We start from the raw sequence: 26,403 nt of genomic DNA, 5'->3' as shown, positions 1-26,403 counted from the left end.
TGAGACGTGTGGCAGACTGGGACACCTGACGCAGCACAGTGGGGGTGAGCCGTGCTTGCAGCAGGACTTTTCTTGCAGCTGTCCTGCAAAACACTGCCAGTTGGGCTGGGTTTGTTCAGGTGGAGTGACTGCCTCTGTTCCACATTTTTCTCTGCTGATAACTTGGCCAAATCAGATTTTCCTGGGGAAATTCTTGCCCATGGAAAACTCTCTCTGTTCCCTAGCCAAAGGTTTGCTGCAGTACTGCTCAGCATTGCCAGCCAGGCTGAAGGTGGCTCATGCACTGAAACCTCACCAAGCCTGCAGCACCTCATCTCAGCCCAGGATTTTCAAAGCATCTGCCCCAAATTCAGCCAGATGCTTTGTGCAGGGACTGTGCTGCAGGGAACTCACTGTGCAGCGAGGCAGGAGCCCAGCAGCACTCACAGGGAACACTTGGGCCCAGGGCACGCCCTGGTGTGGCCCTTCTGCTCTCCATCACTTTCTCCATGCTGCCAAGATTTTGGATTATTTCCCCCAGCCATGGATGAGAATAAGGCTCCGGAGGCAGCTGCTGCTCCAGTGCACACTGGCAGCAGGAGCTGTGCTGGCTCCCAGGGGACTGAAGTCATATTGGGAGGGGGGACAGCAGGTGCCCACCGTGCTCCCATGCAAGCAGCTGCAACCCCCTGGCTCCCCAAAAAACCTGTCAGGCAGATCTGGACCCAGGTGGGGTGTGCTGGGGAGGCAGAGGCTGAGCTCTGCCCCGGGCAGGAGAGAGCAGATTCCCATTCAGGGGACTCGAGTTGCAACCCCCCCATTACAACAGCTCCTTCTTGCTCTCAGTAACCTGTTGGTGTCGGGTGTTAAATTTCAGCATTAGTGAAATGGTTTGGAAAGTGTCCCACTGTTTCTGTATAAACCCACTGTGTAACGTTTGGAAGAGAGACAGAGAAAGCACTCAGAGGCACTGGGCTGATTTTTACGCCTGCGGGAGCCTGATGCCACCCGGCCTGTCACGCTTGACCGTCCGGGGTGGGATGGCTGGCACCCACGCCGTGAGACCAAGGCTCCCTCCAAAGCCCTCGGCTGTCTCAGTGGGTTGGGTTGAGGGAAGTCAGAGGGGTTGCAGTGGATCTGGAGGCTTTGCCAGCCCAGCTTGGTCCTAGGCCAGTTCTTCTCTTGTAGCTTAATAGTGACTTTTCTGCCCCGTTCGTTCCCATCAGGGACTCGGAATGACGGGAGTGGGCAGATTTCAGGTTTGGGATGGGTGGTGGCTTTGGGGATGTTGCAGCAGTGCGTTTGATCACTGGGGTGGACAATTCTTCCACAGAGACCAGCAATCCATCTGAGTCCCTGCTCTGCAGATGCCAGTGTGCTGTGTACATCAAAGGGCAAAACCTGTTTCTTTTTGGAGCCATCCCGCAGATATTCTCCAAGCTTCAGGTGTTTTTAAATGTGCTTGTTCGGCTGAGTCAGGAAACATCTGTAGCGTGAGAAATTGGTGATTGTCCTGCGCCAGCAGCAGAGGACAAGGGCCTGGGCTGCAGAGGGACACGGAGCAGCTGTGACTCCAGGATCAGTTAAAGGCTCAGTCTCCTTTCCCGGCTGCTATTTTATCGACTGCTTTATGTTGGATGGATGCTTTGGATTTTAACTAAAATAGTTAGGGTTTTTTTCTGTGGCTGCACAAGTGTTTCTGAGGAGGAGCAACAGGGAAATAGGGTATGGTGTGGTTTGTTGGTTTGGTTTTTTTTTTGTTGGTTTTTTTTTTTTTTTGTCTTGGCACAAACAGGAGCAATTTTCCTTAAGAAATGCCTGATTTCCATCCCGGGCTGCAGGGATGGTGTGCCCTGTCCCAGCCAGTGGTACGCGGCAGGCAGGGGCTTTTTGCCTGGCTCAGGGCAGATGCAGATATTGTTGTTGTGGTCAATGCCTGGTCACTGCTTCCTCCCAGAGGAACCTCCTTCCTTTCCCTTCCTTTCCCCCCGCCTGGGCTGAATGGGTTTTCGTCAGGGTATTGTTGGGATGTCGCTCAAGCGGGCACCAGCCCTGTCTGAAAGGCTTTTCTTTGTGCGCTGTCCTGCCGGGGCTCCGGCCAGGCTCAGCCACCCAGGGAGGAACAGGTGCTGGCAGAGAGGCGCAAACAAAAGCGGGGTTATTTGAGCAAGATTTACGGATTTGCAGCTTCCTTGGCTGGGACAAGGCTTTATGGTTTTGTGCAGCTTTCCTTGCATCACCATCGGTGCATCTTGCCAGCTCGGGTCGGTGGTGTTATCTTCCTGGGGCTCGTGCCATGGGGTGGTACCTGCCAGGCAACATCCATCGTGTTTCAGGAGCCATTGGTCCTCCCGTAGGACGCATCAGGAGGATTGCTGAGCCGTGGGGCTGCTCAGCCCCAGCGAGGGGGAATATCTGGGGCTGCACGAGCTGCCTGCGAAGCAAGAGAACAAAGCTGTGCCATCTGCCACAGCTTCTTTCAAGAGGCTCCTGCATATCCAGGCTAACAATACAGCGTTTCTTCAAAGGCTGAAATCTTGCTTGCACGCTCAGAGAAAGCACTCACAAAGCTCCACATAATGGTGCCATATGGTAGATCTTGCCATAACAATCCTCTCTATTTTCTGCCAGCAACTAGACTTCCCACCAGATGGGTAAATGACTGATGTGCTTTATATCTGCTTAACACTCCTTGTCACTCTGAGGTTTGTAATGAAACGCTCTGTGTGTGGTGCTGTGCATTGGCCCCGTGGGACATGCTGGGCAGGGGGGTGGAGGCACAGGGGGACTGAATGGCTTGGTCTGGAGAGGGCAGCGGGAGCTCCAGCGTGACCCAGGACCCCCTTGCTGGCTCTCTTCCCGGTGGGGCAGATCTCAGTGGCATCTCTGTCCTGGCAGTGTGAGAGCAATGCTTTGGCAATTCCTCAACCTCCTGGATGCTTGGAGGAGCTGCTGGATCTGATGTGGTGTTGCTTGCCTCTGGTGCTGCACCTTGCTCCCAGCCTGTATCCCTGCCAGCAGAGGAATGGACTTGGAGGAGATGCTGCCCCAGCCACCCCTCGAGGTTTGTCCTGCCAAATACCTGGGCTTTGAGGAAATCCAGTTACTGCTTCTGATGGGGCTTCTCAGACTTTTCACCTCGGACTTGTTAGTGATGCAGAAGAAATTAGAGCAGCCTCCATCTAGCCCTGCATCTTGCCTTGTGATGTGTAGCAGTCCACTTTTAGCCTATGAAACCAGAGCAGGTAACCTTCCCTGGATCCCTCCACCCAGGCTCCATCAGCTGACAAGATTTTGGAGACCTGGGGAGGTGATGCTGGGAAGCAAGTGGATGTGCGGTGTCCCCAGCCCCCCAGGCTCAGGATGGGTGCAGACCCTTGCCCACTGAAGTTGCACGGTGTTAGTGACTGCCTTCAGAGGGACCTGCTGGAGGGGAGATACACACACAGAGTCTCCAAAGTGCTGGGCTTTATGCCTTCCCCCCTGCAACACAGAAGGCTGCTCCATCCCTCCCTGCTGCTTTATGAAGTAGTGGAAACTCGGGAGCTTGGGGAACAAAAAGAACGTTTCTGGCAGCTTACAAGATTTATCACAGCATTTGTTTTTGCTGTACTTGGGACATCTATGCATTTCATCAGAGCCGCTCTTTGGATGTTATCTGTTAGGAGAAAGCATCCCCTGTCACGGAGATTAATTCTGCGTCACCTTTGAAATGCTTCATGGTGGGCTATCGGTCTGTGGCTCATGATGTGAGGTGCTCGGGTAAGATGCTCCATGCATAACTGTCCTGCAGAGCCATGCCTTCCTGCCCTCTCCACATCCTGGAATGATTGCTATTTTATAAGTTGCTCGGAACAGGGAGCGGAGGACAACCCCTATGCAAGAAGCAAGCAGTGGTGCAGTCAGTGTGAGTGCTGTTACGTGTTAATAGCAGTGCCAGGTTGGGAACTTGGTGCTAGTGATATCCAGTTTTACTTAGGAACTTAAGTAATGTGCTTTCCTCCAGTTACTTAATCCAATAAGGAGAAAGTATGAGATTTTGGGACTTGCAAAACAACATGGTTTTTAAGTAACAGCTGAGGGATCAGCTGCAAAGCCAAGCTTTGCATTTCATGCTTGCAGGTCAGCTGTCATTTTTTGCTGCCTGGTCTTTGCAGCGCTAAGGACATCAGGATTTTGAGAACCACTAGACAGTGGCCAAAGCCACTTTCCTCTCTATCTGCAAAGAAAAGCACGTGGTTGATACCCAGGAAACAATACGATTGCAGTAGCCCTTGTGTCCTGGGCAAAACACCCCTTTCTGCAGAGCCTATCCGGGGCCAGACACTCAGCATGGGGGCTGCTAACCCCATCCTACCGGTCTCCCAAGACCAAGCTCCCCCAGCTTATGAATCACTTTTAAGGAGGAAAACCGAGTGGTTCAGTAGTATCTGCTTTTAAATTCACTCTGCAGGGAACCATGTACAGCACAAAGGACTTTTTTGCTGGGCTGCCCAGGTTCTGCTCATTAGATGAGAACAACTCTGACCTGCCACACTCCCTTCCCATCCCACTGCTCACGGCGCTTGTTTTTGTCACCTCATGGCATTACACCCTCACAGATAATCTCTTAAATGTATGTTTTGATAGGTAAGAGTCTGATATAGAAATCACACACCTAGTTGGTGGGAGAATAAGGATTTTCTGCCTACACACGTTCCGCAGACCTGAATGAAGTAATCCACTGAGGAACACTATATTTCAGCTGAAGCATTCGTGTAATTGCAATATCTGTTACAGCTACAAACTAGCGTGGAGGCTTGCCCAAAAACCATGCTGTTCCCAACCCATAATTTTAAAAAGGAGCCATGTTATAGCACAATGTGAACCCCCAGCCAAAGGCAGAGAGCACATAAGAAACCCCTTTGTTTCCAGGAGAAATACAGCTGAAGTGGAAAAATTATACGGTCTACCTGCTAAATGCTTTCCACTTTGCACTTCGTAAAAGAAGAGGCCACATCCCTGGGAGATGCCTGGGCAGCTCATTCGGTAACGCATCGGTGACCTTAATTGGGGCATTTAGGTTTTTGGCTTGCACTGGCTCCAAGTGTTTCTGACACGGGTCTCCATGGAGGGTACTGGCCTCATTGGATGGGGAATCTGCTCCAGCAGTGGTCTTCTCCTTCCCGATTGCTGGGTGGTTGGGTGATGTTGCTGGAGTCAGGGGCAGGATTGAGCAGCATGTGGGTTGTGCTTCATCACCAACTTCGCAGGAAGCGTTCCTGCTGGGAACAGCCCGTGCCTGCCTCAGCCATTTGCAGGTGCAAGTGAAAGCTGTTTGTACCACGGTAGTATCTGTCACTGGCAGTCTGGGTGCTCCTCAGCCTGCGAGCATGACCAAGGTCAGGTTTTGGCAGCCGAGCCTTTCTGCAACCCTCTAGGCAGGATCCTGCCTGAGCGCCCAGTGCTCCTAATCCCCATCAGCTCCAGTATTCAAATCAATAGTGTTATTTACGGGGATCAGCTTCCCTTCCCCCATGACACCCAACACCTACAAGCCCAGCTGATGCCTGCTTGCGCTATGCATTTTGCTGCATGTCAAACCTTGGTCAGAAATTGATTCCTCACAGGGTGCCTCTCTGCTTTGCATCTGGTTAAGTTCTTAAAAATGATTTTAGGATGCCAGGTGTGACTAAAGCCAGGGTTGTGGGGAAACGAGGAGCACTCGTCCCACCCAAGCTATGGGTATGCAAGGAGTCCATTGCCATCTTATGTTGCCCACCAGCATCAGGCTGTAGCTGGCTCCTGCTTCCCACAGCTGCATGCTTTGGGTCCCACACACAGAGTGGTAAATGTTGGATCAAGTTGGCATAGGGCTTTGCAGCCCCCAATTCCTGTCCAGCCCCTTTTTGAAGCCCCTCCCAGGGCATTATCTGGGGAAGCCTTGGAGCAGTTCAGTCCCAGACCAACCATGCACAGCTTTCCTGCAGTGAGCATCCTTGTCAGGCAGAGTACATCTGAAGCCAACACTTGACCTGTTGGCTTGACTTCCAACTACAGCAGCTCTCAGGGATGCCAGCAGTGGAGGTGGTATCTAAAAACTGATTGAAAAGGGAGCTGCTTCTTTGGGTCTGTAAATAGGTGGGAAATCCACATTTGACACCTTATTTATTTGCCAGCTCTGTGCTTTATTGTGGTAGGAGGTGCATCCACCAAAGTGAAGTCATGCCCAGCTGTGGTTGATTAGATTTAATCCATTTTAGCTATCACAGTAGTAAATAATGGACCGCATCATCTTATTTTTTTTGTTTTCAAGGTTTATTTACAATTGCATGGAAAAAAGATGCTGGCAATCTGCCTGTAGGGCTTCTAGATCTAAGAGTGCTTTTCAGGGTAAAACTGCATAGATCAATAACTCAGGCTGGAAAAGTACCCAGTGTTAATTAAAATGTGAGAAAGGTTTTCCAGATGATGTTGGTGAAAAGGTCACAGAAGGTCGAACTCAATAAATAAATTTTAAAAAGTATATATGCGGTAATACTTATATATTACAACAAAAAAGACTGAGAAACGTAAGAGGATACTTGTCTTTTAAAATGTACTAGTATTGGAATATGAACACCTTTAAAATCTTTAGCCTGTTAAAATGATGAATTAAATTAAATAACATTAAAACATTACATGCTGTCTGCCTCAGTTAGGTGTTTGAACTGATGGGAACATGAACCAGCTACAGCTTGAGTTTATTGAAGAGCTAAATCAGCTATTGATGGCCATAATCTTTCCAGCAGCAGAAGAAAGGAATACATATTTTATTTACCTCTGTCCCATGCTTTCAGGTCAGTAACTGAAAGCTGCAGAGCAGAGTGGATTGGGGCCTTTTCTATTCCAGTCTGGGACTAAACATGCAGTGTGGGAGGAGGCTGACTAAGCATAAGCACTTTGAAGTGCTCACAGTTATTCCTTGCTGCTGCTGCTCATTCCCTTGCTGTGAGCAATTTCCTTTATTCAAAAAATTCATTACATGATAAAGGCAAAATTAATAAAATCTTCTATACTTCTGGTATGCTGCTTCATTAAGAAATATGAATAGTTGGTTTTGTGTTCCGTAGTTTCCAGCTACGGGTTGTCATGGGTAAATTAAAAATATACAGTGATAAATATACAGATAAAAATAACCACTCAGTATATTTTTAAGTTCTCAGAATACTATGACTGAAAAGATGTGTGCTGAGGAGGCGGTATTTTTATTACTAATACTAAAAATAGAAGACTTCATTCACTACCTTCCTAGTTAAAAGAGAAAACCTCAAAACTGAGATAAATCTGCATGCAATGAGAATTGTAATCGCCTAAATAAATCTTGCAGATAGAGGAGCTTTCCCTGCAGTGTAGGATGCGTGTGGAGGTGGTTAGTGCTTTGCACTATAACAGCCACTGATGAGTAAGTCTGCTGCTTTGAGAAAACAGCGTAAAAAGGAAATGATGAGTAAGGTAAGGTGGATTCTGAGGTGGAGGTGTACGGTGCGCCGGGGGGGCGGGGGGGGCAGGCAAGGCAGGCAGCGCCTGCACCCAGCAGATTAGACGAGGGGGGGGGAGGGGGAGAAGGCTGGCTGCCGTTTCCCGTGACATGCAGCATTCTGGGATAAATCAAATTGATGAACTTGGAGAAGAATACCTGGAAGAGAGTGAAAGAGCGATATGACCCCTGAGAAAGGAAGCCGATGCAGGCTTCGACGGGCCGTTATTTATTTATTAATTCCTATGCTGTACCAGTTAATGCCAAATATTGCCAAAAAGTTCCCACTTGTTTCTATTTTTTTTTTTTTGAGAAATCTTGGCTCTTTCATGCTCTATTTGAGGATGCAGGATGTCTTGCCTTTCTGTGCTGTAGTATCGCTTATAGAAGTTTCTAAACTGTGCATCTGTCAATCAGGAATAAATTGACTTGCTCTTTATTATGTTGGTCATTTATTGATCTGGTGATGTCTTTTTGTATGTGTGTTTATATATAGACCCAGAATGAGCCAGTAAATTTTAATTAATTTTTGTTTCTATTATAGCAATGGATGACCTTATTTTACCCCATCTTCTCCATGTGTTATGGTTACAGTTTTTCAGCCAGAAAGGTGCATTAAGATTTAAAAGTTTTTCATCTTTTTTCCTAAAACATTTGAAGATATTTCAGGAGTACATGCCCCTGTATAGGGTATTGTCCCTTATTTAATCTGTACTCCCCAGCTATTTCTTGCAGAATGTTTGGTGGCCCACGGGACCCGTGGGATGTAGGGGAGGAACCCCTGATGGTTTTGCTGGGGTGTTGCGGCTGTGGGTGGGCAGCACCTGGGCTCACCCAGTTCTAAGAGCCCATCCTGGAGGTTGGTTGTGAAGTCCAGAGATCTGCAGCGTCCTGCTGGCTTCCTGCTGTTGCCCCCATTAAAGCCTGTGGCTCTCAGCCTGTGGAAGATGCCCGTTAAAACATCCACCGTGGCATGGGTGAAGTGGCAGGAACAGGAGCTTGCACCGAGTACCACACTGTGAGGCTGGGGCTGGACTCGATGCCCTTTCTGCTGGGAAGATCGTTTATTTCTTCCAGTGGTGGTGCCATGCTTTTCTGCTTGATCTGGCTTTGCCTTCAGGAGGTGGTTGGAGGCTGTGGTAGGTGGCTGCAAACCAGAGAGGTGGTGGAGTCTCCCTCCTTGGGGGGATTCAAAGGCCTGAGCAATGGCTTGAGGTGGCCTTTCTTATCAGGGGGTCGGACCAGCGGACCTCTGGTGGCCTGGGCTCCTCATACCACCCAATTGCCAGCTCAGGGAGGTACAGACCATGGGAACATCTTCCCCTGAGTGCTGCTCTGTGTTCTCCAAGGGAGCGATATAGGTCACTTGATAAAAACTTGTTGGCCTATGGGATTGTGCTCACAGCATGCTGAGCTGAACCACATTTCCAAGGCAGCTTTAGGAGAACGGTGTGGGATCACCTTCAGTGGCGCTCATGCCATGTTCAGGAAGAGGGGGAGGTTTGTTTGCCATCAGCAAAGCAAGCCGCATGGAAGCATTTTACCTCCTAGAAACAGCAAATACATGCTGAAAATCAAATCTCCTCTATGAGTTGTTTTGGTTTTTTTTTTGAAAATCATATTCAAATGAAAATTTCATGTGGAAACATGTTTCCTGATCTAAAGGTGAATAGTTTTAACTGTATGGGATAGATATTTAAGAGTAGCATATCTTTTTCCAGTAAAAACACTCTGGGCAGAAACTTCCTTTTGGTAGAAAAATGAGGGGTTTTTTATGTGCCTTGGACCTGATTCCAAAAAAATACTTAAAATAGCAAAGTTGACAGATCCTGCCATGGGAGGCAGCCAGGTGGAAGGGGCAGAGCTGTGAAAGGTGAGGCTGAAGTGAGGGGTGAGGGCTGCAGGGGTGATGGGCACCGAGCACCAAGCGGTTATCATCTCACTCTTCAACAGCCGCCAACATCACACGCTGTAGCAGGAGTGCATGGCTTGCAAATGGCCTATAAAATTAATTGCCAGTTAGAATCACCTAATTATCAAGCTCGTGATTATTAATTGAAGGCACATATGGGTCTGAGGTTCTGTACAGCTTCTCTGCTGTGCTACAAGTCTGCCATGCAATTGCTAAAGACTTTGTCAGAGCTGCTTTTGTCAGCGGTCCGTGAGCCCCTGGACAAGGGCTGATGGCCCTGTCCTCTCAATCTGTCTGAGTTTGTAGGGCAGTTTCTGAGCAGCCTGCTTGGAGCCATGGAGGACTGAGACACCCATTAGTGAGCATAAGTGAAAGGCTGGAAGTGGGTGCAGGAATACCCGTGCACGTAGAATCAGCAAAGACCTTACTCATCATGGTTAAGTCACTTTACAGTTTGGAGTAACAGTCGTTAGTCTCTGTTTGATTATGAGGATTTTCATATTCACCAGGTGCCACAAAGTGTTTATTTAAACACCTCTCCCAAGCATCCTGCAAGATGTCATTATGTAGGTGTTGCTGAGTGATGCAGGGCTGCGATGACTGAATATGTTGAAGCCAGGGCACAATGAAACGTGCTGTGTGAGATGCAGAAGCGTTTCTGCACCTTTTATGGATGCGTTTGCACGTTGTCATGTACCAGCACCTAATATGTTCTTCTGCTTTGTCCCTTCTTGCTCCCACTTAGGCTTCAGCTCAGTTTAGAATTATTTTTCTTGGTTAATAAATCTTTGTGTTTGCACAAGTTGTATTTTTAGGGTATGGGTATTTGAAAGTTTCAATAAATATTTTTCTAAGGACCTAAGTACGGATGTGCGTGGCTGGTGCTTTCATGCCTGAATCCCAGATTCACATGGCAGGGAAGCGGGTTCACAGTGGAAACACTTTCCTGCGCCTACTCAAACCCTCACCACAGAGGTAAATATTCATCAGAGGACCCTCATCCTCTCCTAGATGTACTTTTCCAATGAGCTGAGTTTCAGCCGGGTCCCTGTGTCATCCTGTTGGCTGCCTTTAGGCGTGCAGAAGTGGGGCTGAAGCAGAGCTTGGGTGGCTGACAGGCTCATAGCCTGCGGAGGCAACAGCAAAGGACATTGAGGGCAGTTTTGGTTTTGAGGCATGGAAAGGTGATGAGGTTTGCCCAAGGCTGGGAAGGAGATCTGTGCTGGATATGAATTCCTGACCTCCCATATTGCAAGGACATCGGGAGGTTTGAAAGTGGCACTTGTTGGAGGAAGTCCCTAAGCCAGGCCCTCTTCCCTGGGTGCAGGAGGAGGTGTCTCAAACTGAGCTTGGGCTGTCTCAGTCCTCCCTTTTTTCCAAGTCTCGGTTGTGGCAGCATGTTTATTTCTGTTGCAAGGGTGTCGTGCAAGTCTGCTCCCAGGGCTCCACCAACATCAGCTCTGTGCAGCATGTTAGTTTTAAAAGTCAGTCGATACGGGGAGGGAGAAGTCAAGGAAGAGGCAAAGCTTCCCCATGCATACGTAACAGAAAAAGCTCAACAACGCCTTCCCTTTGAGGACTACTTTCATCGGGAAGTGAAGTCAATACCTGAAGTGGATGTATAACCCTTTGTGATACGTTCAGGACTGCCGGCAGCCCTCCATCCGCTGCGTGTTATGCTGGAGGGTGCTTGGCTTTGGGTTACAACGTAGCTGAAGCCTCCCTTCCTTGGATGTTGGGTGCAATACGAACTTTAATCAGATCCACTGAATTTCTTTGTGGCCTGCAGGCTTGCTGATGCAGGGACCCATCTTTCCCCATAGACATCGTGCTCAGCCTTCACCAGATGGGGCTTTTACCTTTGATTGGGGTACTAGGGACTAGCAGCTTCAGTTGAGAAGTGTTGTTATTCAGGGAAACTTTAATGAGTTTTTGTGTAGTATCTTTTTTTTTTAATTTCTAATAATTTGTAATTATTGTAATTAAAATTTGTAATTTTTAATAGGGATCGTCTTACTTAAATCTACTGGCTGGATGGGATGCATTGAGTTGGCTGGAGGCCATGGCAGGGCTCTCCTGTGACCTTCTGCGGCTTCTCTAGTGCTCCCACTGCTGCACCAACACCCCTCCAGCACAAGGATTGTCATCAGTGGTAGTGATTTTAAGAGACATCCATGGTTGTAAGATCAATGTTGGCTTTAGCAACGAGCCTCCCAGCCCTGCCTGAATGTTTTATTTAGTTGTCTGATAAAAGCTTTGACCTACATCTAGCACCAGGAAGCAACGAGGCTTTGATAATACTTGGGCATCCCGATGGAGGGCACGCTGCTAACTGAGCCTCTAAGTCGAAAATGGATGTGTCCTTTAAAATAACATCAGATAAACCAATAAAGGTTTCAGTCAGTAAACAGCTTTATCTCTGCCAGGCAATATGTAGTCCAGTTTTGATGGAGAGATGTACCTTTTTATGAACTGTAGATACTAGGAAAAAAGCTTTCTATTTTTAGTTACAGGAAAACAAACCAAAAGCCAAAACCAGTCAGTTTTCGATGATAGGAGGGTGTCAGTTATAGAAATGCATTGGACCACTCAAGGTGCTCAGTGAAGCAATTATCTGTGGCAGTAAAAAAGAAAGGTCGTATTTGAATTGTTCTTCACTGCGCATCTTGGATGCGATCCATCATCTGGAGCTCTCAGTCCTCTGTGCGAGGCTATCTTGTGGGCAACTGTAATGGCTTCGTGGATGTCCTTTCTAAAACACTTGCTGCCTTTAAAAGCGGTGAAGGCAGTGTCCAGGAGGAACAAGGCAGGGAGGGTTGCAGCCCTGACTGCCCAGCAGCTGGCTGTAGCCCAGAAGTCAGGGGGAGGTCAGCAACAGCAGGATGACAATTAGCGTCATTACCCTGACAAACTGATAGTCACAGGGCAATGCTGCGGGACCACTGCTGTACTGTGATGTGGCCCCACATTGATTTACACTGCTTATCTGGGGGGGTGTATCTGTGCCATCACCCATTTCAGTACTTATGTTGCATATTTTGTGGGTTTTTTTTTCCTTTTCCAGGATGAACTTGACCTCACAGACAAGCACAGAGAGGCCATGTTCGCGCTGCCAGCAGAGAAGAAGTGGCAGATCTACTGCAGCAAGAAGAAAGTAAGAGACTCACTGCGCTGTGGTGGGGGACTGAGCCCCTCCCCTCCCCTGCAGGGGGGGAGGACATGTGGGGAGGGACCAGCTCTCTTGGGATGCCGAGTGGTATTTGGGGTGTCGCAGGAGCACATCTGTTCCCCAGAGTGGCCCTGGGGGAGCAAAGTCTTCAGTCTCCAAAATGCAGAGCCCCACCTCCTGAGCCAATTCAGGCTGGAGGTGTCCCCACGCTCTGCCCAGGTGTCCCCCACCCCGTTCTCATCCGTGCCAGCACAAGCAGGGCCACGTGGAGCTCCGTGACCACTGAGGCTGGCATTGTGGTGGCAAGGGACTGCTCCAGTCACCATCTGTCGTGGCTCTGCTCTGCTCTGATGTCTGAGGGCCCAATTACAGCCTGCCCAAAAGTCTTTCTCGCCACCGGGTTTCCAGTTTGCTGCCATGAAGCAGGCTTGGGCATCATTTTTGTCCTCCCACAGGCTTTTCCTGGGGACCTGCACAAACGCAAAGTGCTGCTGGGGAAGCCGTGCACCCGCAGGGCAGCCTGCAAGAGATTTGGCCCGGCAGTGCAGAACTTGCTTTTAGGGTGAAGCTGTGTCACCCCTGGGGCAGTGAAGGGCTCTGGGCTCATGGGTGTAACTGAGGTACTGCTGGGAAGAGATGAGGGTTGGTGCGAGTCACTGATCTGTCTGCCAAGCTCCTGGTGTGATGTGTCCACGCTGTGATGCTGCCCTCGTGGCCACATTCCTTAAGCTGGAAACATGCAAGGACATCTTCCCAATGCTGAGATGTGCTGATGTCTGAGCTTGCTTGCATCACCCTTTAGGGAGAGGTCAAAAATTGAGGTTTGTTTATATTTCTGCCAGTAAATCAGTGCCCAGGTGGCCAAAGCCTGTGGTGCCTATGGGCAGGTTCATAGTTGCAGCGTGCAGTGGTGCTGGTGCTGGCTCTCACAGCCCATCTGGGATGGAGCAGACTGTCTTGCCACTTTTCTCCCTTGGTTCATTTGCTTCTGCTTCTGAGAGTGGGCAGCCCAAGTTTGGCAGGCTGGCCAGCCTGCAAGGTGGCCAAAATAACTCTTCTTTCCCTGGTGAACTGAACATTTTTGCCTCTGTATGTTGGCACAGGAGTTATCCCAGCGATCTGTGCTGGGATTCATTTTCCCTCCCAGCTTTGGCCAAAGCAGAGATCCTGCAGGACATAACACTGTGGGAAGAAATGGGGCAAAAATCCTCAGTTTCAGAAGCAAATGGAAGGACACCAAGGTCTGTGAGTGAAATGTCCCTCGTTGTGATCATGGACTTCTTGGTGTGGGTCCAGAGGAGGGGACAAAGATGATCAGAGGTCTGGAGCACCTCTCCTATGAGGACAGGCTGAGAGAGTCGGGGTCTTCAGCCTGAAGGAGTGAATGCTCCAGGAAGATCTTGTTGCAGCCTTTCAGCACTTAAAGGGGGCTTATAAGAAAAAATGAGGACAGACTTTTTAGTAGGGCCTCTTGTGAGAGAACAAGGGGTAATGGTTTTAAACTAAAAGAGGATAGATTTAGACTAGATATAAAGAAGACATGATTTTACAATGAGGGTGGCGAAACACTGGAGCAGGTTGCCCAGAAGGGGCATTTTTCCTTTTACCCATCCCTGGAAACATTCAAGGTCAGGTTGGACGGGGCTCTGAGCAACCTGATCTAGTTGAAGATGTCCCTGCTTATTGCAGGGCATTGGAGTAGATGACTTTTAAAGGTCCTTTCCAGCCCAAACATTTGGTGATTCAGTTCCCCATTCCCCACTGCACCCCCTAACCTGGCTGCGGGAGCTGGCTCAGCAGTGCGGGAGGTCGCCCAGCCCCGCTGCAAAGGCCCTCGCTGCCATTAATGCCTCTTTTCTCCCGCTGTAGCAATGGCACCAGATTTTCCAGCCACGTTTTAGGCCAAGAGGAGGCTTACCTTGCTCATGTAGGATTAAGTTTTAAGCCTCTCATAAATACCCCTGAAATCCCTGTATTATTGTTAGACAGAGGCCTGCCATGCCCGAGATTTAAATCAGAAGGGAGAAGAGATGTTAACAAATTACAGGCGCTGGTCTGAATCAACAAGAAAACAGGCAGGGGATGCTCACTCATCACTGCCTGTCGGATAAGCGAAGCCGTGCCCCGGTGCATCTGGATAAGGAGAGACAACAGAGACTTAAATCAAGCAAGGCCACATAATTATTATTGTGACTGGAGATTACGTGCTATCTAATCTCCTGAGGAAGGTTTTAGATGGAGCTGATGGTGCCTCTTGCCCATTCCAGCACCTCCTTGTGCTTACAGTTTTTAAAAAAACATGCCGAGAAACTCCCTGCTGCCAGGGAGTGTTGAAGAAAAGAGCCACAGAAGCACCCCATAGCATCCTCAGAGGTCCTCGGAGCAGGTGCCCATCCAAGGCTGGGTCCTGGCTGCTGTTCTGTTCTAGTCCTTGTTTCTCTGGCTGCTCTCAACTGCTGCTTCCCTGCTTGTGATGCTGTCCCAGTGAGCTGCAGAGCATTCATGCCACTGCTTGTTCTGAAGGAGATGTGCTGGTTGAGGTGGATGTTTTTCTCCTGCTTTTTAATTAAAAATGAGTGAGACCGTATCAATGGAGGCTCTGCCAGTGGAGGAGATCAGGAATCATGTGGGCTGGAGAACATGTCTCTATGCATGGCAGGCTCTAGGCAGCTCTGCTCCTGTGTGATGAGGACCAACAGGCAGTAGAAATGTCAGTGGCTTTCCCAGCAGCTCATGGTAAACCTTACCTATGTGAGACCTGTGTTTTTATGAGGACAAGTCACTTGGATGCTAGCCTGGCATGAAGGAGGGGGAGAGCTGAGAGCCAGTGGCTGGTTTTCGACCAGGGCGGTGGAGCTGAGACAGGGCAGGGGTCCTACCTCCCATCCTTGGCTGCAATCTGAGTGGCAGTGATTTGGGAAGTCCAGGATGCACCCACCCCCTTTGGCCTGCCTGTGTTTAATAGCAAGGTGTTGCCTGAGATGCTGGTAACACCCAGTTTCACCTGGTCAGTCTCAGGGGGCTGGCAAAGGTGGACATCAGCCGCAGGCAGCTGCCTGACTTACGAAGGATCTAACATTGTCCCCTGAGCAGTTTTTGTTCTTTCCTCTGCTGCCAGTTCTGGCTCCTGTTGGAAACAGATTGTTAAGAGTCAGGTGACTTCAGTCAGACTTTGAGTCCAAAAGCCCTGGTTTGCGGCATTCCTATTTTTTTAGCGTTTTCCCCATTTTCCTGTGGGTTGCAGTGCTCCCCGCTGCAATTGCAGAGACCAGTTGTAACAAGCTCCACCTCAAAAAAGCAGCACGAGGACAGAAACTCTGCCCAGCCTTCTCCTGGGGTTGTCCTCAAAAAACAGCTTTGCTGGGCTCCAAAGTACCTTGCACTGTGGCCATAGCCCATGCACCCAGCACACTCCCCTGCCTCCATCAACGGCAAAGGTGTGTGCAGCGCAGAAGGCATCTGAGTATCTGTCCTTCCAGCACATTCCCTGCTGCTGTGTGCCGTGTCTGGTGCTTCTGCTTTGCTGTTGGTGTCATTCACCGTACTCGGCTCTCCAGAGTCCATCCCAGTTGTTGCGTGCTTTACATATTCCCATGATGGGCAAGATTTGGTAGAAGGTGACCAAAATGAGACATTTTGTTGTGCTGAGTTGTCCTGGAAAGGGACCTGGCAGCACCTGGCCTTGGCAGTGCTCGTTGAGAGGAAATAAGGGGGAAACCAGCTGTTCCCCAGGCATATTTCCTTCCCTGGCATATTTCCCCTTGGCCTGCAGCCCCGTGTCCTCATTTCTCTACCCTGCAAGCAGCTGGTTTTATCCCAGCCCACAGTACCAGCTCGGTAGGGCAGAGGTTTTGTCCTCCCTGATTCTCCTCCGTCCATGGAGACTCTGAGGCTGATCCCAGCCCTGACCCTGCTCAGAGCAGGGGGTTGCACTAGATGAACTCCTCACGGTCCCATCCCACCCGCATCACCTGTGATGCTCGGGGCAGTGTGGCAGAAAGATAAAAAGCTTCTCTTGATGGGGGTTGGCAAGTCTGTTGGCAACAACTCAAGTGGGAACTGAAGTCTGCGTCAAATCCAGCAGCCGTGCAGCACTTGGGTCAGGACAGAGATTTGGAGATTACTGGAGAGGCCTTTGAAGTAGTCAGCCTCCTCTATGGCTGTAATGAAGCAAGGAAATGCAAAGGTGGAGATGCATTAGCGGCGGGATGAAACCTGCTTTTAGAAGTGGTATTTCTGGATGATGACTCGTTTCATACCTCATCGCAAAATATTTGACTCCCTGCTGGCCCCGCTTTACAGGAGAGGATATTGCTCGGAAGCACAGGGAGGAAGCAGGAGGGTTTCCAGCTTTACAGTTTCTCTGGCTGAGGGTTTGCTTCAGTGGGAGAGGGTGACTCAGGATGGCCTCTCTCAGGAGGCCACGCTTCAAGGGAGTTAATAATTAACACTTTGCGCTTAGTCTGCAGCACCTCTTAATTGCAGGAGGTTTGGCTCCTGCCAGCCAATGTACATAAATGTCAAGCTATTAAAGCAGCTCGCAGGGTGGTTTTATGAGCCTCAAAATATGGGTGGATGTAGGGGTGTTCAGGCAGAAGCTGAGCATAAATAACCAGGTGGAAGGGATTGGCAGCAAAAGCAGCTCACACGAATGCAGGGTCTGGCTCTGTCCCCCTCCCTTTCAATTTGGCTGACCTCTCTGAGCATCTGTAAAGGCAGGGCAGGGGAAAAATGACCTGCAGGGATGCCAAGTGATCCTGCACTCTTAAGCTTGTGTTGAAAACCTGTTGGCATTGCTAATGCTGGGTGCATAGCTCTCAGCAGTCTCAAGCTGTCCCCTGTAAGCAAAACTTGCATCTAAAATTTCCTCAGACATAGATATAAAGCCAGGATCCCTTCGCATTAGGAGAAGGAGCAGTGGTGCTTTTGCAGGGGAGAATAGGGAAAGATGTGATAAATAGGGAAACGAGTGATGGCTCTCCAATAATACTGTATTTCCCAGCCAGACAGCCTCTTTCCCCTAAAACTGTGCCTTCCACCCACTCCCTCCAAGAGCTTCGCTTTCCAGCTCGCTTTTCCACTTGTTCTGCTCAGTCCTGCAGCTTGGTCACAGGGCTTGTGTTGCGATTTCCTCCAAGTAAAAAACATCAGGGTTTTTTTTCTTTTTTTTCTTTTTTTTCTTTTCTTTTTTTTTTTTTTTTTATGTAGCAGCAGAACTAAGAGCAAAAGCTGACAAAGATGGCATGCAAGGGGAGGAGGAAAAAAACAACTCTCTGTTTTGCTGTGCTCCTAGGTCACTTGGGATGAATGAGAAGTATTTCATAGCCCCTGATCATCCAGATAGACCTGCTGTTATTGCAGCAGCAGGTTGAAATATCATCTCTGGTGTCATTTTCTCAGGCTGACTGAGAGAAATGGGCTGTTTGCATGGCTGGGGGTATTTTTCAATAGGAAATGTTTATAGTTTTTATCTTTAAAGGTAATTCCCTTTTTAGTTCCAATCACAACACACTTTTGTTTAAGTGAGGTTTTTCTCCCTCTCTGGCCAAAAAGTGCATCTGTTAGCAATCTTTTTGGATTTTAAAGTGAAGCTTTTCAAGCAATGAACCAGCTAACTATGAAAGGCATCTGGTCATGCTGTATTTGCTTATGGGGAGCATAATTTTTAAACCCTGGGAAAAGCGTACAAGGACATGTGTGTATTTGTAGAGGAGAGGGTATAGGAAGTGTTAGCATGTGGAAAAAAGGAGTGGTCTGGTTTTAGACTCTGATATCCCAACTCAGGGAGAATCTGATGAAATTACAGCTCTTTGCAGCCTCGCTCCACAGGGAAGCGGCTTTAGTTGCATCATTTAGGTTTTGTTGCAGGGATACAGGCGCAAGCCAAGTGGCTGGAGGGACAAGGAAGACCTGGAGGGCTATGGTGGGCCAAAACCTCCACCAGTGTACTCCTGGCAAAGGCTCAGCTGTGTTGGTGGAACTGGGCTGGATTTAAGTTTCTCATGCAGGCTGCAGACCCGTCAGCTTTAAAACCCATCCATGGCACTGTCTGCTTCTTTTTTGACTTTCCAAACAGCATCCTGGTGGATCATCCCAGCAGGCAGGGACGGGGGACTGCTGAAACGCAGCAGGCTGCCAGCTGCTGCCAGCTCTCCCTTGTTCCACTGTTATGGAACAGCAAGGAGGGATGGGGAACACTGCAAAATAAAAATGCAATCAGGAGGATGCATAAAAACGAAGGGAGGTGCTTTTGGTTTTGCAGCAGGTGCTGACTGAAGAGAATTTTTTTTAACCCCTTGCCATGACTTTCCTAGTGTAAAGTTCTCCTGGGGCAGACCAACTTTGCAGGTGCACCAAGAGGAAGGTGAACCATCAAAGTCACAAGTGATGTAGCTGAAGGGCTCTCTAGGGTTTGCTTGGAGCTGGCTGCTGCAAGCCAGCCCTTTCCTTCTGACTTGGTTTCACTCTGAAGGATCTAACCTGGTGTGCTGGACATCAGATGGGTGAGGAACCTGGACAGCTACCCTCAGGGTTTACTTACCCTGGGGCACCTCCAGGTCCATCACCATCATGATGGGCTGCAAGCCTGGGAAGGGACTGCCAGGGGCTGCCGGATCAGATGGAGACTTTGCCTGCAGGCTTGGAATCCGAAAGGTGTTGTCAGAAGCTTGATTTGGAAGTACAGCAGCCGTATCAAAGTACTGAGGAGCTTCCCAGGTGTCTTTCTCCCCACTGCCATGGCGATACGCTTTGAGGAGGAGGATGCATTGCTCCCAGCAGCTGTGTTCCTGCAGGTCAGAGGAGCAGGATCTCGTGAAGGTGCATCTTCCAGGTGTAAATAGCAGTGCCCAAATGGGACCGGGACTGGCCTGCAAACTGCTTCTGAGCCGCCACCTCCTCTGTGCTGCTGCCCAGTGTCCTAAGGGTGGTCACTGGGAAGAGCAAGGGCGGTCTGGCTGTGGGAGCTCCTGACACCCCGAGGGGGAGGCACAGGGGCTGTGGAAGGGTCAGGCTTGCAGCCAAGAGGTGGCAGAGCTGGGGGGTGTGAAATCTCCCCAGGAAGAGCGAAGGGATAGCTGGAGCTGGCAGATCAGTGACCTTCACTTGGAAAAGCTTCCGCTTATGAGCTGTCTTGTCTGGGCACTGCTTTCCTCATGGCACCCAGAGGGGATGGAGTTTGTTCGTGGGGTTCACACCACAACATCCCACCACCACAGTGTGAAACAGCCAAGTGGCAGCATCCATCAGCCCTGCACATGGAACCCAGGGGTGGGGGTGCAGTGGAGGCAAGGAGAGGGCACAGCAACACCAGGGCTGCAGTTGATACGATCTGTATTTTTGCCTGGTCCCTGGAAGGAAGCAGTGGGTGTTGGGGTGAGCGTGTGGGAACAAAGTGGGGCACAGGGCTGAGATTGCCCTTGGCTGCTTAACTTTGGCATTTCCTAATTTTTATAGTAGAGCACGTGTGTGGTGGCACATCAGGGCCACTTCCTAGAGGACAGTGAGGGATGATGCAAATGTTACAGATGAGAAGGGCACTGGGCAATTACACCCGTCGGGCTGCCTCTAAAAGAGCAGCTCGTAGTAAGCTGCAGCACAGCACTAGGCTGTCAGCAGGGTTCAGATCAGCCCTCACTTCTATGCTTCTTGAGAGCAAACACAGCAAAGACCTAAACGCAGCCCAGAGGAGAAGAAACTAGATGTTCTTTTCCCCAGTGCCAGCTGGGCAGCATGCAATGGAGCATCCTGGAGAGCTGATGGTAGCAGTGCTGAGCTCTCTGCCTGGGCATCCTTCACCAAAGGCAGGCTGCAAAACTCACATCCTCAAAACCCACCCTGGGTGCTGGGAAACTATCTTACAAATTCACCCTTTCAAACTGTGATGCCCAGAGAGGTTCCTCCCTCCTCCTGGCTCTGAGCAAAGCCTTGTGAGTCACTTCCCTCCGGGCTTGTCGCTTTAGCCGGGAGATTTCTTTACTGCCACCGAATGCACTAAAGGACACTTATCAGTGTGCTGTAGACCATTAGCTACAATAATTACCACTGAGCAATGTCCTGCAGCGAGCTGAGAGAAGCCTGTGCCCTGATCTTTGCCTGCTTTATTGTGCAGTTCCCCTTCGCCTGGGAAGCTGCTTTCTGACGAGCCTGCCTGGCTGCTCATCTGAATTAATGAGGTTCTGCTGCACTTAATTGAGACCGCTCTTTAAATTGGGGGTTTCAGGGAGGAAATGTAAGAGCCTGAGGGAGCTGAGCAAAGGGAAATATTTATAATGCAGCATGTTAATTATAAATGAGCAGTTTAGCCAATTTTGTTGTTCAGTCTCCCCTCCGCCCCCCGGAGACCTGTATTTTTTTGCTCCACTGCTTCTTTTCAGCCCTAAATGAGCAGCAGGTCTGGATCCCTGCCTGCCTTGCAGGTGTTCACATCCCATGGGAAGGTCCTGAGATACGGGATAAGGTGCCCCTGCCCCCCCACCTTCCTACCCCATTCCTCAGCACAGATCTCACTCCCTGCCCAAGCTCCTGGCTGGGTGCATCTGAACACTTCTTGGTGCTGTGCTGTAGTGCAGACTTTGCCACCCTTTCCATTTGGTGTCGTTGCTGGGAGCGCTGGTGGGAGAGGGATGTTCCTTCTAAGAGGTGCTGATAGTACCCTGGTGTGGTGGGGAGGACTTGCAGTGATGTCTGCAAGAGGGGACAGGAGCTGGTCCCTTTTTGGACCGTGTTCAAGGCACGTGTGGGTGTACCAGCTCTGCCATGCCCCAGGGCACTGTTTGTGTGCCAGCCTCTAAAGCAAGGTGGGAAAGCTGGGAGAAGCAAAATCTTTGCCTGCAGGGTTTACGCAGAGCCTTCCTGCAGCAGAGCATAGGATGGCTCAGCAGGGTGGGTTGGCAGACAGGCACAGGGCCCATGGTTCCCCAGCATCCCTGCCACCTTCTTCAGTGTCTTCACCACACGTACATGCTCCCTCCTGTTTCTGGTGCATATAGACAGCACACTGTCTGGCTGTATGTGCTCAGGAGGGGTTCGCTTTTGCACACAGGAGATGAATGTCCTTTAGGAAGGCATGTGATGTGAGCTGAGAAGCCAGAGATATCTGGCTGCCTGTGCCAGACAGGATTGTCACTGAGCAGGAAGGTGGCCTGAGCCTCACCCCAGCTGCTTGGCACTGCTGAGAGACCGTGGGGTCATTCTGCAGGATGGGTGGGTGGCACTGAATAGAGCTAGCACCAAGAAACTGTCCTTTGGCTGCAGGAAAATAATGCAAGAGATGCTTTGCAGATTGAACCTGCAGTGCAGGCTGACCTCACGTCCCCATGTCCCTGTGGTGGTTGGCCATGGGCAGTATCCAGCTTCCACCTCGCTCTAGGGGGTTGGTGATCACAGCTGGATTGTTAAACTGATGGCTCTAACCCATAGGTTGTAGAAATGATGTGTGTTTCCCTGGGGTGACAAATACTTTGCAAAATACGATGGTTTGCTTTTCCCACCATGCTCAAGAGAAGCAGACCTTCCTTTGGCTCTGTGGGGGGTGGTGGTATAATTTGTGCCTTTCCATTACAGGAAAATACAAATATATATTTATATATATATATACACACCTTTGTGTATACACATATATATATGTGTATATAATATAAATTACACCTTTGTTTTCCAAGCTCCCTGACACTTTCTCTGTCCTCCTAAGCATCTTTCTGACAACCTGGATGTCTTTTGGTAGGCTGTGTGTGACACGCTGGCTGCCAGGAGTCCTGCAGGCATGGCGGGTGTTTCTCTGCACAGTCCGGTGGTAGGAAGCTCCGACCGACCAGGCAGCTGCAAGCAGGTGTCCTCTTCTCAACCCCTTGGGAAGGCATTGGGTTTTCCCCACCATGGCAGAATCCTCCCCCTGGCCATGGCCTCAGGTGGCCAGACTTGATGCTGGCAGGTGACAGTCCCTGCACATGGTCCCAGACGTGGCCAGAAATGTGGCAGGATGGACAGCCGGATGGTCTCTGGGTTATTTGGAGAGGATTGCTTCACTGAGTCCATTTGCCAGCAGACGGCAAAAGGTCTGTGCCCCTACGTCCTTTTGCCTTTGCTGGAGGTGAATTTTTGCAAGAGGGGAAGCGGAGAGAAGCCAGCACATCCCGTTCTTCCTGGCTGCAAGAAGACCAAAGGCATCCCTGTCTCTCCCTATCAGGCTGTGTGTTGCATGCTTGGCCAGCAGATGAGCATTTCTATTTTTTTAAGTACTATTTGGACAGGATGGGGACAGCTTGATTTGTTGCTGGCAAAAACTAATTGTCGGAGCATGACTATGAATGGTCCTCCATACATGCGGAGGCAGGCGGTGGAACCTTCTTCAGGTTTATTAGGTTTGGCACTAGCATAGGTAGGACGGGGGGGGTTGTTGTTCTTCTAACATCTCAGAAAAATTCTTGCTCTCTGCTGCCTTGGGTAAAAAAAAAATAATAAAAAATGTGGAGGGTAGGCAAATCAAGTGTTTCATTCAAAACCTTTGCTCTTGCAAGAGAAGGGAGTGAGAACAACCGAAAGTATTAAAGCAGAGGGCAGGGGTTGCCAGGTCCCTTGTTGCCCTCAAACTTCTTTTGTCCTTACCTTGGAGCCAGGCACAGTGAAGGGTCAGGTCTGCAGGGATGAGCTGCGCTGCCTGTGGGGAAACTGAGTCCTGTCCAAATTACCTATCACTGACTCCATTCTCATCTTGGCAAGATGTTCTCATCTTGGCAAGATGCAGCTTGGGAAGTTTGGATGCACAAACATCTCCCACATATGGCTCTTGAACCACAGTAAATATTTGGGACTCTGCTTCTTGGGCTTGCTGAAATCAGCTGGAGGATCCATAGCTGTCTGCATGCACAGACGTGGGGGCAGGAGAGCAGGTCATCCAGCTCCCACCATCGCAGGCAGCTGCGGTGTAGGATGACCTTTGCAAACATTTCTTAAAGTTAGGGAGGGGGCAAAGCCACGCAGTGAGTCGGGCTGTGAACTGAACGTAGTTACCGAGGGAAGATGTCTGGGATTTGCATAGTATCAGCGGACTCCAGCCTACACCTGTGTGGCATTTCTGCTGTGAATACTTTTTCTTCTTTTGATAGCAGTTTTTAGGAAAATATAGTGGGGGGAAGGGTTGATTTTGAAATATTCCTTCCCTCCCTGGGGACACGTAGCGTTATTTATCTGAGCTGGGCTCAGAGGTCCTTCAGTCATGTCCTACAAGAACATGGTAAAACCTGAAAACCCGTTGTGAGTCCCACCAGATGCAGGGCATTGTAGGCTGTACATCGTTCAGTGTCACAAAACATGGACACATGGGTGACATCCTTTAGCAGGGAACATTGCCAGGTGCATATTCCCTTCTAACAACTAAGGAAGCCTCCAGAGGAGTTGTCTGTTGTGCCTGGAGTCTCTCTTACGATACTGGTAAGTCATAGTACTGCTCCAAGAGTGGACCCTAGTTTGTGTCACGTTTGTTCATTCTTCATTACTTTTAAGAGACTTTTTTTTTTACCCCAAAGCACATTCATCAAGGCTGTGTGGCCAGAACTTCAAAGGCACTGTAGAGTGGATACAAGAGAAATCTGGATTTAAAATTTTGATGTGGTTTCTCTGAAGCTGATAACCAGAAGACTGATGCGGTATCATTCAGGCAGAGTTTGGTCACAGACAGATGGTGTAACATAGATCATATATAAAGTATGCTAGTTCAATAAATTAGGTAATGTTCCCATAGCTGGAGCTGTCGGTGGTGAGCTAAGAATGCAGAAAGTCATGCTTATATTGATATCAAGTAATGCAAGAGCTCAAGGGTGCTTCAGATGTGGTTGGTCATGAAGGGCAGGGGATGTTAATGCTGTTTCTACTAATCTGCTTCTTTGTTTAACCTTTCCCCCCCCCCCTCCAGGACCAGGAAGAAAATAAAGGAGCCACCAGCTGGCCGGAGTTCTATATCGATCAGCTGAATTCGATGGCTGCTGTGAGTATTTCCCCAGTGCTTTGGTGGGTGTTTGTGAACCCTGTATGGGGCAGCAGCACAGTGGTGACCATCGGTGGCACAGCCAGCGTTGTGCCCAAGAGGACAAGTGTTGTTTATAGAGGCAACATCACCTGTTAGACCAACAGATACAGCTGCAAAATGGAGATGTTCTCTGTGGCACACAGGGCATTTCAGCTCGCCCCAGGCTGGGAGGCTGCCAGGCAGATGGCAAACAGCAGCTTTCAGTAAAAAGCCACCAGGCTGTAAAGACCCCGTTTGCACAGTGCTGCCTTGTGCAGTCTTGACACCCTTCTGCACTGCGTGGCCGTGGCGAAACGCAACACTGCAGGCTGTGCATCCCACAAGGGTCAGTGGAGCTGCTGTGGCTCTGGGTGCCCCCCTGTAACCTGCCAGTGGGCTTAGATGTAATTTTATTACATACTTTCTTGTCGACATCTTTCCAGGTGAGACAGAAATAGTGCTCTTTTCTGTAGGAAATACTCCCTCAAGGCTGCACAGTTCAGAGTCCCTTCATCCAGCTTTCAGAGGCTGAAGATGCTGACGTTCATGATCGCTGCTCTAGGAATGGGAGCAGTGTGGAAAACTAAAAATATTTTTTCTTTCCCCCATGCCCCACCTTTGCCCTGCTGTCACAGTGACAGGGAAGGTGGGGCTGGGTAGAGGAACAGGTACAGAGGGGTGAACAGGGGGTCTGCGAGCAGGAGGGTGTGCTGCTCCTCTCTGGGAACACAGGGACAGAAGGGGCTGGCCATGGGCTGCCAGCCAGGCAGAGCTTGTGGTCAAAGCCTGCCAGATACCTGGAGGGTGGCTTTGGCCTCCCTGACACACTGCTGAAGAGGAGCTGGGTTAAACGCACAGTTCGGCACAGCTCCTTGTATCTGCTTGGTCCCTTTTTCTGTCTTTTGGCTTAGCCTCAGTTGGTGCTCCAGGGCTCACCCTGACACCTCAGAGGGCCCAGCGTCATCAGATGGTGCAGAATGCACCCTGGGTGTTGCTTCAGCTGTAGCCTTGGTTGCATGAGTTGGGGTGATCAAGCCGTACCCTGTGTGGGCCTGGGGCTGCAGGCAGCCGTGGTACACAGGTAGAGCTGCAGGAGTCAGGTGCCCCCAGCACCAGCTGGATAGCACAATTCGGCGTGGGAGATGCAAAGGGCGTCCCGTGCACACAGCCAGTCCCCAGCCCATGTGGACACTGGTGGGTTGCACTGGGGGTCCTGAGAGTGACAGGGTTAGCAGGACCCACCTGGCTGACGCCAAGCGTGGATGCAGCATCCCATCCCCTCCAGGCTGTGTGACATCCCCTCAGCTCCTTTGCAGTGGCACATGGGTGCCTGTTGGGATGCATGTGTACCAGGAGAGGCTAAAGGAACCCTCCTTCTCCCCTGCCCCAGTTTATCACCTTCCCTTTGTAAACCCCCAGTCAGTGTTTGCTCAGCCCCCTGCATCCTCACAGGCCCCTCCAGCCCTGGGACTGTCCTCTGGAAACATCAGAATTCTTGTCACCTGCAGCATCTCTGGGCAGGGTTCAGCCAGACGCTTTCTTATGGGATACTGTGATGCACTTATTTACCTCTTTGTTTTACAAGGTGTGTTTCCTGGAGGGCTGTAGGGGACATGCCAGGATTTACATCCAGAGCCCATGAGTTGGGATGCTCTCTGCCTGAATTGCAGCCTTCCCCTCTCTCTCCTCTGAGTCTGAGGGTTGCAGGGGGACAGTCACGAGCATCCTCCAACATGGGCTTGTCTAGATGAGTTTCAGGTCAGCAATTTGGGGTGATGCCGCTCCTACCTGCAGGGCATTAACTCTGGAACTTAATAATCATGCAGGACAATGCTAAGTGT

The 26,403-nt window shown here is 49.9% G+C and overlaps 1 protein-coding gene across 1 annotated transcript in view; it reads left to right on the top strand.

The window, feature by feature from the left end:
- The window catches only part of DAAM1 (dishevelled associated activator of morphogenesis 1), an 87,885-nt gene that overhangs the window by 30,199 nt on the left and 31,283 nt on the right, over window positions 1-26,403 (top strand). Inside the window, 2 exon segments of the mRNA XM_040601013.1 lie at window positions 12,454-12,543; window positions 24,470-24,541. Of these exon segments, the coding sequence (XP_040456947.1) occupies window positions 12,454-12,543; window positions 24,470-24,541 (162 nt within the window).

Source organism: Falco naumanni, chromosome 7 (assembly GCF_017639655.2).
Source record: "Falco naumanni isolate bFalNau1 chromosome 7, bFalNau1.pat, whole genome shotgun sequence".
NCBI classification, from domain to species: Eukaryota; Metazoa; Chordata; class Aves; order Falconiformes; family Falconidae; genus Falco; species Falco naumanni.
The sequence above is the reverse complement of the archived record's forward strand: the minus strand, read 5'-3'. Positions and strand labels throughout refer to the sequence as shown.